General features: G+C 32.0%; 1 protein-coding gene and 1 long non-coding RNA gene across 2 annotated transcripts; one reads left to right on the forward strand and one right to left on the reverse strand.

Annotated features, from left to right (window-relative positions):
- Positions 1–5,207: 5,207 nt before the first annotated feature.
- On the reverse strand, positions 5,208–10,300 carry LOC107859902 (probable serine/threonine-protein kinase abkC). Its single transcript, XM_016705054.2, has 5 exons — positions 10,143–10,300; positions 8,021–9,350; positions 6,903–7,172; positions 5,766–5,921; positions 5,208–5,581 (listed from the first exon to the last, which is right to left on the reverse strand). The coding sequence occupies exons 1-5, from the start codon at positions 10,148–10,150 to the stop codon at positions 5,462–5,464; spliced, it is 1,884 nt and encodes a 627-aa protein (XP_016560540.1). The 5' UTR covers positions 10,151–10,300; the 3' UTR covers positions 5,208–5,461.
- Positions 5,500–6,151, forward strand: LOC124896054. The gene is made up of 2 exons (XR_007052448.1): positions 5,500–5,629; positions 5,698–6,151. It is a non-coding gene; the product is annotated as an uncharacterized LOC124896054 (long non-coding RNA).
- Positions 10,301–15,766: the final 5,466 nt, after the last annotated feature.

Genomic DNA, 15,766 nt, shown 5'->3' on the forward strand with positions numbered 1-15,766 from the left:
TTTAAGTAAAAAATTTGTGGGGCTTTGACTTGGAGCTTAAAGGCACGCTTCATATGTTTATTCTTCTAAGTCTATCTCAGCTTGAGTTTTATTTTCATGGAGTACTGAATTCGTAAGTGACAAGTTATAAGGCTTCTTCTTAAACATATTAGTCAATTTTTTTGGGCATTTTTTAGCATATAAAGAGATCTTTAGGGGTCAGGCAGAAGGATTGGTTAAATTGTTTTTAATATTTTCTATTTATTTACTTAAAAAATCATTAACGAATAGCTCGATATATTACTTTTGATTTGAGTGATCTTTTGGGTGAAGTTGCACATCAAATTATGTGACTTTTGAGATTTAAAAAAAAAAGAAGAAGATGATTTTGCGATAGTTTAAATTAAGTAAATTGAGAATGATATTATACTGATATTTTGATGAACAAAGTTAGCTTGCTTTTGTAACTTTTTCCTTGACTGAGCAAGAAATTATTATGTTGTGCTTACATATTGCATTGATATTTTATATTCATTTTCATAAAAGCATGGGACCCCTTTACAAACACCAATATACTACAAGTCAACAAATAAAAGACACGCAGTTTAGGTGCTTAATTAGAAGCTAAAATATCATTTTCACCTATATGTTGCTGTTGGGCCCTAATAAATAAATTAATAGAAAGTCTCATTTACCAGAAAATACTAATGCAATATTTTCACCTAACCAGAGAAAAAATATATATGAAGACAATGAATGCTGGCTGGTGAAGATATCGTTATGTCCAACTCGTGTTATATATGTGGAGCCTAATGACTGACAATCTGTTACACTCTTATCATAAAGTATTCATGGCTTAATTTAACATTTGAAGCTTTCGAAATTCTTTCTGTCATTATTCCATAGCAGGCAAACGCTTAATCATTTGGAGTTTACTTACTAAGTACTATTAAATGATTTAACTTATTATATATAGTGACAGCATAAAATTCTTTTCCACTATATGATGAGTACATTTTACTAAATCTCTCAATTAATGTGATTCTGTTTAATCAATTCTAACAAATGTCATCTTAAATATAATAATTTAAGTTAAGTTTTTTATTTGGGATAATACCCACGAAAATATCTGAACTTTGACCGGATTATCAGTTGAGCATACTGAATTTTACGGGGTTCCTATTACTCCCCAGACTTTTTTTTTCCGTATTTTAATGGCATATATCTGTCACTTGGACAATTGCATGTTAGACACACGCATTGAGCGCGTGAAGGCATTAAAAATCGTTATAAACTCATTTTTTTTTGCCAAACAACCCCTAAATTTTCTAATTATTCAAAGTTTTATATTTTATATATATTTTTTTCATTCTTTCTCTTCTCTCTTCTCTCTTCTCTCTTCTTTCTTTCTTCTCTTCAACAATTGGTTGCTCCATTGTTGAAATAAAATTGAGCACAATTACATCACACACATACACACCCAAATGAGTCATCTTCAACACATAAACCCAAATGATTTTTCTTGTTTCTAATCTGATAATAGAAGTTCTCTAGTTGCAGTAGCTGGAACCATTGCTTGTAGGCAAAAAGTTGTGATGCTTGTCTAATTATCAGTTGAACGACGTGCTCCTTCTCTGCAAAGGCTTGCTTCGCCGCGTTCTCAGCTTCCCTTGCATGCGTTTGAGAATGACAATGTGTTTTTAGTAGCTGGGTCTTGCTTTCAGTTTCTAGTTTTCAGTATGAACAAATTTGAAGATTGAATTTTCAGTTTCCAGTTTCCAGTTTCCATTTTCAGTTTTCAAGTTTTCTATTTTTTTAATTTTCAGTTTCCAAATTTGAAGATTCCATTAATGAAAGTTTTCAATTTGAATTTGAAATTTGAGTTGGAATGGACCGGAATCATTTAGAATTTGATTTGTAGGAGGAATTTGAGTTGTGAAATCTTTAATATGGTTATAATGGTGAAAAAATATTGAAAAGAAATAAAATGGAGAAGAAACAACGCGTGTACCACACTTTCCGACGTCAAATCTGGGTATAACTTTGCGGGGGGGGCAATTAATTCCACTTTAAAAAAGTATAGGTGTGTAATAGGACCCCCGCAAAGCTTAATATGCTCAATTGGAAATTTGGTTAAAGTTCAGGTATTTTCGTAGGTATTATTCCTTTTTATTTTGTCTGTAACAAAAAAATCTTTCATTTATTTTAGACTACAAATTTCAAATTTTTTTAATTCTTAAACTTCGTGTCCAATTAATCACTCATCACATTCTAAATTGAAACTAAGAAAGTAATAGAAACAATTTTATTTTTCGGATTACTATATCCAATTCCAACTTTTTATGAATGGTTACACTATGGAATTAATAATCTTATTTTTCGGATTACTATATCCAATTTCAACTTTTTATGAATGGTTACACTATGCAATTAATAATCTTTACGTGATAGGATAATTTAAGGTCTAAGGAAAAAAGATATGGTAGTTTCTGTTTATATAGAAATTTTTGTACCAGAAATAATGGTAGCTCTATAGCTCTTCTCAGATGTAGAATATATTTCTTATCATTTTCATATATGTAAGATGTATGCATTTCAACTAATAATCGTGTACTATTGTTACAAATCTATCGTAATGTCTTTTTTATTCCGTTGAAAATTAATTTACGATACAGGCTCCCATCAACGTCTTGCAAAAGTGGGCAAAACAAACTCACATTTTTCATTGAACAAATACGTATTAAAGAGAATCATAATGAAAACACTCTTAACCAAACACCTTTCTTTGCATTTGAGAGTAAGGAAAAAGTCAGTCAATCTTGAAGGAATTAGAAATGAAGGTTTACGTATTCTTTCCCTGATTATGACATCCCCATAATTCTCGAAAGCCTATACAATTACAAGGTGAATTAATGTTTAGTATCAATTCTTATACTGTTGAGGAAGTCGATAACTTAATCATAGATGTATATTTGTCAAGTCATCTACCAAAATCGAAAGTGTTTTAAATGGTATAAAAAAACTTCGTAAAAATATGTCTCGATAACTCTAAGCAGAGTCACCAACCTAGGCCTTCACGGGATAACAATGCTTTCATGTTCATTTTCCTGTTCCTTTAGTTTTTTTAAGAATTTTTTTTCTTGAAGTTGCGATCATGTCATGTCTTGATTATTATATCAACAATCAGAGTACAAATTGTAATGATTCCTCTTGCATTATACAATTTTTACTAGACTAATGTTATCCATAGATCAAACTATTTTATGGATATCTACAATTCATCGCATGTGCTCGGAGAACTTTTGAGCATATAAAATTTAGACTTGAATTATTATTAAATCAACCTTAATATGATTCTCCAATTCGAATATTGTCCTATTCTGTTCTTCCAATAATGAAATGTTTTGATGGAGGCCAATATATTTCATAATTATATTTCCTCTCTGATTTTCTTAAGTTGGGGGAATCTAGAGAAATATAGAAAAGTAGAGCTTGGTAAAATATGTAGGGATGATGGGACCTATTTGACTAAGGGGAAAAAATAATATTACAAGCCATGTGCTTTGAAAAGAGAAGCTTTATCATTTCCTTCCTTCCTATTATTTGCAGCTCAAATGAATCAATGGAGAAAGGACCATTCACATGCATGTGTGTGGCCACTTCTCATTATTTGCAGCTTTATCTATTACCTGTCACTACTTTTTTTTTTTTTTTTTTAAAATAAAGAAGTTGGTTTTCTCTTTCTCGAAACTTTAATTTCTAATTGAGTATTCAGTAAACAAACGGTTCTTTATGATTCCATTTATTCAGTGAACATTAAAGTAGTAGGTACTTACTTATAATTTGCTTGTATTCTTCTTCCAATCAATGTGAGGCACGGATATCTTGAAGGGATATTAAAAAAAGTGGTCGATTGTGTTTAGGTGAATTCAATCATTTACATAGGTACATTTATTTATTTATTTATTTATTTATTTTTACCTTATACCACGTGCAATTTTTCGGATGGCATTGAGATTACTAGTATAATGCTCTCAAAAAGCTCACTAATAAGTGTTTTCTTACCATCTGACATCTGTCATAAGCCTTGGTGGACAATATTACTTGATATCTATTACCTGTGTGAGGTCACAGGTAGTCTGTGAAATTAGTCGAGATGCATGCAAGCTGGCCCAAACATTAAAAAATAAAAAAAGCTCAATCGTTTAGGGACTAAGATTGAAACGAATAGAGATGAGGAATTCGACCTAAAATTTGTCTTTTTCTAACCTTTGACAATTTCTTTACCGATATCAATTAAATTTACATTTGATTTGTGTCTACAAGTTGCAGAAATTATAGACTGTGATAATTGATAGACAACGAAGTACAGAGTTGAAGCTAAATGTCTTTTAGGTTCATGCACAATTTCAGAGACTTGGAGGAAGACAAGAGAGGTGGACCAAAAATGCACAAGTCAAAACGAAGACTGAGAAAACAAAGGGTATATGAAACCAAAGCCACAAAATCTAATGAACAAACATGTGGTGAGAAGGTGTTTTCTTAGTGTTAGGAGATTTTGGGGCATCAATATTAGATTTGAGTCCCACTTTATAATCTTTTTTCCCCTTTGCACTTTGTTATATTGAGGGGGCCTATGAATTATGTTCTAAAAAGCATGCCATATGATATGTTGGGTACTTGTGTACCCCATCAGAAAGTTTAGTTCTAGAGCACTAGTGCATAAACCGTTATGTCTTTGGACTACTAATGCATGTCTATTATTTACTCAAACGCATCATATCTCTGTGTCCAAAGAAACGAACAAATAAATACAAAAACAAAAGTCACAATTTCTAACATCAGTTTTCTGTTATTTGTTGTATCTGATTTTTTGTTACATTCATGAGTCTTTTGACAAAGCTGCGCCCATATTTCACAAGCTTCAGATTTGCGTTGTATTTAATTCAAATGGATGACAGTTTGTCAACTAAGCTTTACTGGATTTTGAAGATTACATCTTTTCGAGAAACATGTGATTACCTTTTCTTTTTCTATCAATCAAACACTTCTAATTAACTAGTAATGTATATAGTGACATCATAAATAATTTCCTGCCTCCAAGAACGGTGCTAAAGTCAAATTTCTAGAGTCCACATGGTTCACTTTCTACATTTCAGGCAAAGAAAGGGGCTTCAGATAATTAGATTGATGATTATGTGTAATAAAAAACGTCCAATACAATAGTAGATGACAATCAAAGAATTAACTTTTTATTCTTCTTATAAACTCTTACATGAATGAGATAAGATCCCTGTGGCTGTAATATTTTTGGATCAAAGCAACAAGTACAGGACAAAGACCAACTAAGGCTGCTTACTACATTCGGGCTACTAAAATGCTTAAAACTTTTAAGCAAACTGAACTATTGGCTAATATACAATTCTTTATGATACACTTACAAGTAGCTATCTTGCAGTTGGAGGAAGAATTAGAAAGCTTGTCATGGGGCCATGAGTCCTTCAATAGTGTACGATAGAGATTCTGCCCAATCAGATTTGAGCAGCAGTGTCTGCAGGCTGTTCATAACATCATAATCAGGATCAAGCTTCCTCTGCCAGCCCTGCAAGGCAATAAGCATATCATCAAAAGAATAAAAATCGTAAACCAGGTAATTGACTACTTAGCAGACTGATTATAGTACTTGTCAGTAAGTAATATCGACATGCTTATATGTAGAAATGCAGATTAATCAATTCCAACATCTTACTCATGAACTCTACATTTGCTAAAAAGGGTAGAATTACCTCGAGGACTAAAGTTGTCACCATAACAGTGCAGACATTGCCATCGATGTTCACTCTGTGATGCCTAACTTTCTCAAGAAGTTGTTCAATGCAATCCGCAGGGTGAACCAAACCACCTTCCGGAGTCCCCCAAAAATCAAATGACTCCTTCACTTCCTGTAGGACGTCAGTGAAATACTAAGGCATAAATCCGTCACCTCCATTTATGAGAAAATGATAAGTAAGTCTTTTAGCATAAAGATATCATGTACAATAATGGGACTAAACTCTCCATGCCATAGTAGTTAGTTGTTGACAAATCAGAAATTCGTGAACAAAAATGTGTATAAATATTGAACTTGAAGAATGTAGATCCAATTATATATAATCTCATTAATTGCCAAAAAGCTAAAGCTGGTGATGTATTTTGATCAATATAAGGAACTCTAGCACCTAGGTTTCATCATTGCCTTTTCTATTCCATTTCGATTATTTTTCTTTTTAAACTTTTTGTCCAATGGTGACAGATAGGAGGGAGTGGAGGAGACCGGGGAAAGAATATATTAGTCCTGCCATCCTACTTTTTCGTTTAATCTACTTCCCAATATAGGATGCGTGAAAACTTTTAACTCCTTTAAATGGAAAAGTTACATCTTCAAAATGTCAAAAACATATGATGCAATATTTTTATATGCTTTTTTCCATCATCTCACAATCTATATTTACAATTTTAGAGACAAGACACTCAAATCCTTTTTCGAAACCTCCAAAGAAGCCAGCCCTAACAGCCAATTCAGGTAGAAGTAAGGTTCAGTAATAGATTTCGTTAGAATGGGTTAGAGCACATTGGCTGAGGAATGGACCGTTGGTTTGCTTATATGGACATAGACAATCCTCCCCTCATGAACTATCTTGTGGGATTAAGTTAGGTCCAGGTGTTATATCTTCATAGATTTCAAGTTACAAATTCACTAGTTTAATGAGGATAACTAGCAAGCACTATAGGTTGTTTTTACAACAACTGATGTCCAATTTTTTCTTGGCATAAGTAAATAATTTTTTTTCAAGGGATCGAAAAGTGTTAGCTCTGTTGGAGAAGATAATTAAGAACAGCCAAAGCAAGTTTGAAACAATTCACTTCAGATGCATGGAACTAACCTTAATGAAGGCTTTTGGATTAGGGCAATTTTGCTTCTTTGACAATTGCAGAGTGCACTCTGCTACAGTCTTGCCATCTCGACGAGCAATTGCCTTAAAGAACTCCAATAATATTATCCGATCATTGCTAGAAAGTTCAGCAGTCATGCCTACATCAAGGAAAACAACATGAGGCTTTGATTTGAAGATTCGTTTCCGAGATGACTTCCTTCGGGTTACCCGAACAAGGATGTTTCCAGGATGCATGTCAGCATGAATAAAATTATCCACCTGAAATGGGGAAAGGGGTATTTTTGAGAAGTGAAAAAAGGAGAATTATGAGCAAGTAAAAATAGTGATTTCAATACATAACATAGAGAATTAGATTCTTATAATCCATCTAAACACTTTTTCGACTCCTTAATCTCCTCTCCGATGTCATCCCCTCTTCAGCATCACAAGTTCTCGACATTATTGAAATAGACTACAGAAAGCAAGCAATCAAGCAAATGTCATAGACGGCTTCTTTTTTGTTCCTTCTTTACAGTTATGACACTAAGAACAGAAGAAGCAGTGAAAAAAGTCATAAAGAAATAGTGTTGATAATGCCCAAATAATGCATTTGAATATTTAATTCTATCACTACTCACTGTTTTAACATCGATAAGAATACAGTTTCTGGACAGTTTTCAAGGCCAATATATCACCAATTACTCAGAAAAGCAACAAATTATACAAGAGAATGTTTTAACAAGTGAGAAGAAAATACAGCTAACATTTTCCTTTTAAGGGAGAAAGGACTAATAAGCAATTCCAGAAAGGAAAATTTCATACATAAAACAAGCCAAAAGAAAAGCAAGAACTTGGACGTATCCCAGTATTGGTCGAACAACATATAACATTACTAAAGCTTTTCTTGGAATACATGCTCCACATTTTTTTCAGATCTTGCACTAGCACATTTGTTTTTATAGCTTGATATGGAACCAACAACATCTAACATAGTATCAGTTTTGTATTGCTTTATTCCATCAATAGTATATTTCAAGTCACACACTAGCATTAATACTCGAATTTAGACTAATTATTATAAAGACATACATACACACAAAGACACTATACATAAAGAGAATATTTACCAAAAGCATCTTTAGAAGAGCATGGGTCCCAATATGAGCAAGTGCACTTTTAAGTCTTTCATGGCCTTCAAGTTCATCAACATAATATGAAACACATTCCCCTTGTTCAAAAGTTTCCACCAATACTGCAGGATGCACTAGGGGATAAACAGGCTTTGGAAAGGAGACATCCCTCCATCTACGGAAATTATAGATGAAGCGGCTTAAATGTGCAGCTTCCCTAGCAAGATCAACTTGAGACATCATAAAAACAGCAAATTGCTGGACGCTTTCGTCCAACCTTAACCACATAAGTTTAGGAATGCACTTTGATATCTTAGCCACTAGATTAATAATCACGAAATCTCGTCTTATTGATTCACCTACTCCAGGATGCCTAACTTTCACAGCCACCACTATAGGCTTGATCCGTCGACCTCGGTATGGATACAACAAGGAAGCTCTATGCACTTGAGCAATACTTCCAGATGCCAGAGGTTTCTCCTCAAATTCGTCAAAAATTTCAGAAATCTCACGACCAAATGCTTTTTTGATTGCCTTTTTCGTGTAAGAGAAGCTATGTTCAGGAGCTTTTGTGTGAAGCTTTGATAGCTCAGTACACAAATCTCTAGAGAAAAGATCAGGCCGTGTAGCTGCCCACTGACCCCATTTGATAAATGCAGGACCTGCTCTTTCGAGTGTGCTACGGATTACCTGAAGCCACAGTTTCCTGAAAGAAGGTCCAAATGCATCAGCAAATGGGGCCATTACAATACTAGGAGAAAAGAGTATCCCCAAATAAAAGGCTCTTAACAGCAGAATGAAACCTTCAAATATGGATTGCAACAATGAGGTAACCAAAAAATGGCCATCTTCAGCATGTCTGTAGAAGCTAGACCTTGGACGACCATATTCCAAATCTGACGGTGCTTGTGCCAATGCTAAATTTCTTCCATACATCAAGGCAAGAAAACTAGGGAGAATCACATAAGACCTGCTCAATGCCAAGCTAAGTGCTTGTGCAAATCGACTTAAGCGAATAAAAGTTTGTCCCTCATAGAAGGATTTATGTGATAACTTCTTCCAATAAAGGAGTGCATGATTTCTTACAGCTATCCCTGGTGAAGTCACTGAATAACTCCCGTAGAAAGTATTAGGCATTCTATGTGCTGCGGATGAAGCGTGTCCCCTAGTGATAGATGCATATTGCCCATAAAATCTACATCTAGGACTAGGAGAACATACCTCACTCCTAATAAGTTCTATTTTTCTCGCTTGTTCTGAGCGGACGGTGGTCTGATTTCTGCATAAGGATTGTCTAAGTCTTTTAGTTCTACCAACTGCAAAGATTCTGCATTCCAAGCACAAGGCAACTAACTCAGCAGACACAAAATATAAAATCAACAGCCATTTCACTCTCACAATAATTTCCTCTTTTGATACGTGCAACTAAAATACTATTTCGAGAAAAATGAATAATTGGAATGACTACAGTGAAACCTGAATGTTGATTTTCCTATGCAGAACAAAAATGCCCCACACCCCGAAAGGAAGGCATTAGTGCAAAAAGTACATCAAACAAAGTATAGCCTCCTAAATAGGAAAAATCATGCTAATACTTCAAAGTAGACCCATAGAACCCTAAGTACAGAAAAAATGAAACATTCCCATGACTATGCCTTTATTTGCAACAGTTGAAGAAACTTGAAAGAGAGCTTTGGCATAACTAGTAAAATTACTGTCATGTGACCAGGACGTGTTTGAGCAGTGGAAACAACCTCTTACAGTTGCAAATGCAGAGTAAGGCTGCATTCTATAGACCTTAAACAGCTGAAAAACTTCTTGCGCTGTGTTTAATTCGACCAAATAAAAATAAAAAGAATCCAAAAGATTTGAGAAAACAGGAATCGAGCTGTGCAATGGAGTATCAAATGTCTACTAAAAACCTTGCGATTTCAGCAAAAAATTCCAGCCAACTTAAGATTAATTAATTACTTGTTCAACAATTTTAAAAAAATACAGCTAAACAAACAGAGGACAGGCAAAAATGTGCAAGGCTCGTGAAATCAACAAATAGAAGAGAACATGCTGTAAAAAGCAAATCATATGATATACGTGTAAGAAGAAATGGGAGGGCGCGGACCTTGACATGGCGAATAATTTGCAGAGGCTAACGTAGACGGGAGATAAAGAGCATCGCCTATAAGCATTTTTTCTGAGAGATTCTATTTGTCGGTGATTAAAGAGCAAACCATATGATATACGTGTAATTTTAAATGCTCCACATATTTTGTATTTTTGTTCAATAAAGAAACCGTAGTTTTTGGGAGAATTAATAAACAACACGCATTAGCAGTATTCATTAACTATGCCAAATTAAGTAAATATTTTACATATATTTTATTAGTTAATGTATATTTTTAACTTATTAAATTCTAATAAAATAATTTAGTTTATTGCAAACACCAAATGTTGGAATTAAATACCAAAAAAGGAAAAAAAATTAGTTTGGCGAAGTTCTATGTGCACTAACGTGATCCATACAGGATGAGGGCATTGAAAAGTCTAGTAGTATAAACTTTATTATTGGGATACTTTATTTGACTTTGTTAGGCTGCTCATTTTGCAGCAATAAGCCCTACATGTAGCTAGCTGCCTGCCATTAAGAAGGCAACTGAATCGTTGAGGCAAAGGACTAAGGAGCGATGATTATTGGTAGGCTAATAATGTGACTATTCTATATGTGCAGAGTAAATTATTAAAATGGATTAGTTCGTCGGGTACTAACGTCATTTCTCTTGATGGCGAGTTTAATGATTCTTCCTTGTGTTAAAAAGTACACAGTCGATGTTCTCGCTCCACATTTTAATCTTACATTGTTGATGCTTTCAAACAATATGACCCTTCCCGTTACATGCTTTATTGATCAATAAATTTTGACGTTCTCCGGTCCTACAGTTAATTAATTTGATGAAGGAGATCTCTGATCTGGCCGTTTTGTAGTCCACTAATTATCTCTGAACCTGGCTGCACATTGGAGATATTGAATATCTTAAATCTTTCTCTTCCGTTTTTGAAATTACAACAATAATAACATATCCACTACAACTTCACAAGTAGGATATGTGGAGAGTGGTTTTACTCCCAACCTTGTCAACGTAGAAATTATTTCAGTTAGACCCTTCACTTTTGAACTTGTCAGCACATTTTCAATGAGCATGGAATTATTTACCTCTTCTATATCTATAATCTATAATCTATAATCTATATTAAAAGTGTGAAAATCTTAGAAAAGTGATTTAAACTTTTTGCCCTTCATTAAAAGCTTTCGCAATAGACAAAATCGTCATTTCACTTATTTTTTCAATTAATATACCATCATATTTATAACATTTAAAATTAAGAAGTCCTAAAAATTGATTAGAGAAAAATATATGGAAAAGTAATATTGGTAAGCTTTCTTTTTCCTTATCTACATCAAAAAGAGTCTTAGAAAATATAATTTGAAAAAAAATTATCATAATTTCTATCAAAACTAAAAAATAGTAATAATATTTAATAGTAACTTTATTTATTAACAATTAATATAAGGAAAAGAAATACGACCCATACGTCATTTTTTCTTTTCCCAATTTTCCACAAAAAATTGATTGTTGTAATATAAAAGAAAAAGTAAAAAGAAATATGACTATCAAAATTTGATTGCTATAATATTAAAGAAAAAGAAAAAAGAAATATGACTCATGCATCAGTTTTTTGTTTTCCAATTTTTCACCAAAATTAGATTGCTATAATATTAAAGGTAAAGAAAAGGTTATTAGTAAGTTCACGTTATATGAAAAATCCTAAAAGTTTGAACTCTTTTTGGGTAATTTGATTTAGTTTTAAAATTATAATATTTAAAACTTCTAAACTAATTAAAATTTATCATATATAAAAAGAAAAAATCTACAGTACTATTTAAGTAGCATACCTACTTCTACTATTCTACATCTACTTTTTCTTCTTATTTTGACTTTGATTCTCTCTCTCTATATATAATTTTCACATATATATCTATAATCTATTAAAGTGTGAAGATCTTTCGAAAAGTGATTTAAACTTTTTATCCTTCATTAAAAACTCACTTTTAAACAAAACTGTCTTTTCACTATTTTCTTCAATTTATCATTTAACTATGGCAAAATAGTTTGATGGACCCTTGTATTATGTCGGTTTTATAAGTTGGACACTTCTACTAACATGTTTGTCATCTTGACCTCTGAATCCACTAAAAAATAATATTTCAAACCCCTTTACTATTGATCAGGCCTATGTGGCATTAAAAGGGCTGATTAGGACGAGACGCGTGCCTTTAATTTTTTGTCAATTTTATATTAAAATAATTTTAAAAATAATATTAAAATTAAAAAAAATAGTCTTTTTTTCCCTCCATCATTTTAAATTTAAAAATATTTTTTAAAATTTAAAAATAATAAATTTTAAAAATAAAAATAACCCCTTTCCCCACCCCCCAACCCCTCCCCCGTCCAGCCACCCTCACTCCACCCTTCACCCCCGTCTAGCCATGGCATTACCATTAACGCCCCCCACCCCTATAGCTCTTTTCGTCTCTCTTCGTCCCCCCATCCCCATAGTCATGGTTGCGATAGCCATCACCATGTAAATATATCTCTCTTCGTCTTTTTTTTCTTCATCATATTATGTGATATGTTTTTTGGGTTGTTTTAAATGGGGTTTTTGTTTTTTTTTTTTTTTTTTTTGGCCAAGTCTTTGTCGTGGTTGATATTGTTGTTGTTGTTCATTGTAAAAAAAATAATTATTTTTTTATTTTTAAAATTTTTGTTATTCACTTTCTCAATTTAAATTTTTTATTTTGTTTAGGATTAATTTTGTAGCTTTTACAAGTTATTAAAGATATTTAATTAAAAATTTATTATGTTTGCGTATGTGAATTTATAGTTAATACTTTAAATTAATTGGAGAGAAATTTCAATTATTTGGAATAAATTTGATGTTTAATTAAATTTATTGTATCTGTATATTAGAATTTATAGTTAAAAAATTAAATTAATTTAAATTAAAAATTTATTGTGTTTGTGTATTAAAATTTCTACAATTTATAAAAATAATTTATTTAATTATGTTTGTTAAAGATATTCAAATTTAAAAATCAAAAATTCATTATGTTAGTATATATGAATTTATAGTTAAAAATTTAAATTAATTGGAGAAGAAATTTAATTATTTGGAATGAATTTGATATTTAATTTGTGAGCAAAAATAAAAACATGATTATTTAAATTTTGTACAATTTATAATTTTTTTATTTAATTAAATTTATTTTAATATTTAATTTCTTATGTATTATTTTAAAAATGACATGAAATTTAATGTAATACCTGAAAATGACGTGGAAGCTGACGTGGCAGACATGGAAGCTGATATGTCAACTGATGTAGCGAGAGTGTATTACACTCATCAAAAAAATGTTTAAATTGTTGCTTTTTAACGGGTTCAGCGGTCCAGATGACAAACATGTAAGTAAAAGTGTCCAACTTACAAAACGGACATAGTACAAGGGTCCATTGAACCATTTTACCTTAAATTATTTTTATTATATTAACTAAACTCCTAAAAATTATAGTTTACAGGCGGCTTTGAGAAATTTTTTGTGTAAAGGTTGGATTTAATTACATTATTTTGATGTCTCTATCATCCTATTGTTTTGTTGCATTTTACAGGTGGTAGATGAATGTCGATCGACTTTGAGATTTTTTTTTGATAAAGTTCGATTTAATTAAATAAATTTTTCAAAAGATGTTGAATTTAATTATTATATTCATTTTTATTATTTAAACAAACATCATATTTAGTATAACGTTTGAACTCAATAAAGAGAGGTACACGCACGAGGCGCGTACAACTAAACTAGTACTCCCTCCGTCTCAAATTTTTTAATTTGATTTTCCATTTTACTTGTCCTCTTTCATTAATCAAGAAGAGACAATTTTTTTTTTTCATGTTTACCCTTTGCATTAATTACTTTGTTTTTAAATTAAAATGTAACATCATTTAATAGGGGCATTATGGTAAGCTAGCCATATTATTAATTATTTTTTTTAATCAATGTACCAACTCAATTTAGAATATAAACATCTTACGCACTTGGATATGTTCAAGAGTAAAAGAGACTAGACAAAGAATTGACAGGAAGAAGAAGTTTCTTGAATTATGAAAACACCCAAGTATCAAATCGTACGCCGCAACATATCTAATTACTTGACGGGAACCCAATATAATAACCATGTGCGCACATTTTTTTCCCTTGGAAATATTGTACAGCGTGACACTCATGGTATTTAGGCTTCAAGCTTGGGACCAACAATGTGAGCAGATTTACACGAATGGGCTTAACTACTCCTTCATCTATCAGTAAGAGAAGAAATATGTACAAAGTGGGCTATACGTCTTTAAACTTTAAAGCTAATAGTACTGGTAAAGACGAAAAAATAATTTTAAGCATATTTTATGCATACATATTGTTATCAAACAAAGCGAAGCTTTTACTATTTAAGGATGTTAAATCCTTAATTTTGATGATTGACAAATTGTATGTTGAGTCCTGCTTCTTAAAGATTTTGTGATGACAAAATTGCTACCACTTAGGGAACAGATTGAGTTCATCTGTCAGTATCACAGTCAATTAATGCAACTGACGCAAAGTACAAAAGAAGACTCTGATACTATATAAAAAATAAATTTTGAGTCTAACTCAACCCCCAAAACTAATTCATGAAGGGAGAATTGTGCAAGTCTATATAAGAGGAGATCAATTACCCATCAGTATAATATGAGACCCAACATCGGTGAACAAAAATTTAGGATGAGTCTGACTCTGACACCATTTAAAGAATGAATTTTGGGTCTAACTCAATCCAAGTCTATAAAAGAAAATCAATTACTCATTCTTTTTTCGATGTGAATACTTAACAGAGTTAGGTGATTCTTCAAGCTAGAATTAGCTTGGTGTGTCCAGTTAAAGTTAGCTGGAGGTACGTGCATTAGAGTTAGTATTTGTGTTTCCATGTAATAGAGTTATTATTAGGAGAGCGGGGATTAAGAGTTTAATCCCAAAGTCTAGAGTTCAGAGGCGGATTCAGGATTTCGAGGTTGTGGGTGCCATGTCACTTTTAACGTTAAAGCTATTACTCAAAAAGAATAATACGTTTTGCTATTTACACTGCACCAAATAAGACAAATATTTTATCGATTTTATAGATTTTGGGTTTCGATTTGATTATTTGTCTTTTCAATTTGTATAGACAAATAGATCAAATAATTATAATGTGATTATTATTATAAATACTATCGAAAACAACCTTCTACTTCTCCGGAGGTGGTATATGGACTGAATACATTTTACCCTCCCCAGGCCCCACTATGTGGAAATACACTGAGTTTGTTGTCGTTGTTGTTATTACTATAAATTGTCCAAATAAGAGTTAAATTCAACTTATCAGTCAGCGTGAAAGTATAAAATAGTTGCCAACATTCAATGAATATTTCCAATTCTATTGTTGAGAAATTATAACATCAAGTCAAGCATCATTATTATGATTTACGAGGAGAAGTTAACTATAAATTTGAAGGAAAAAGGAATCTTTAATTATGTTCTACACTTAAAAAATTTTAAACAAAGATTACCCAAAAAAAAAAAAAGAGTCAAACAAAGATTAAGTCAAGAGGAAAAAACTTATAGAAAAT

This window comes from Capsicum annuum, chromosome 2 (assembly GCF_002878395.1).
Source record: "Capsicum annuum cultivar UCD-10X-F1 chromosome 2, UCD10Xv1.1, whole genome shotgun sequence".
Taxonomy (NCBI): Eukaryota; Viridiplantae; Streptophyta; class Magnoliopsida; order Solanales; family Solanaceae; genus Capsicum; species Capsicum annuum.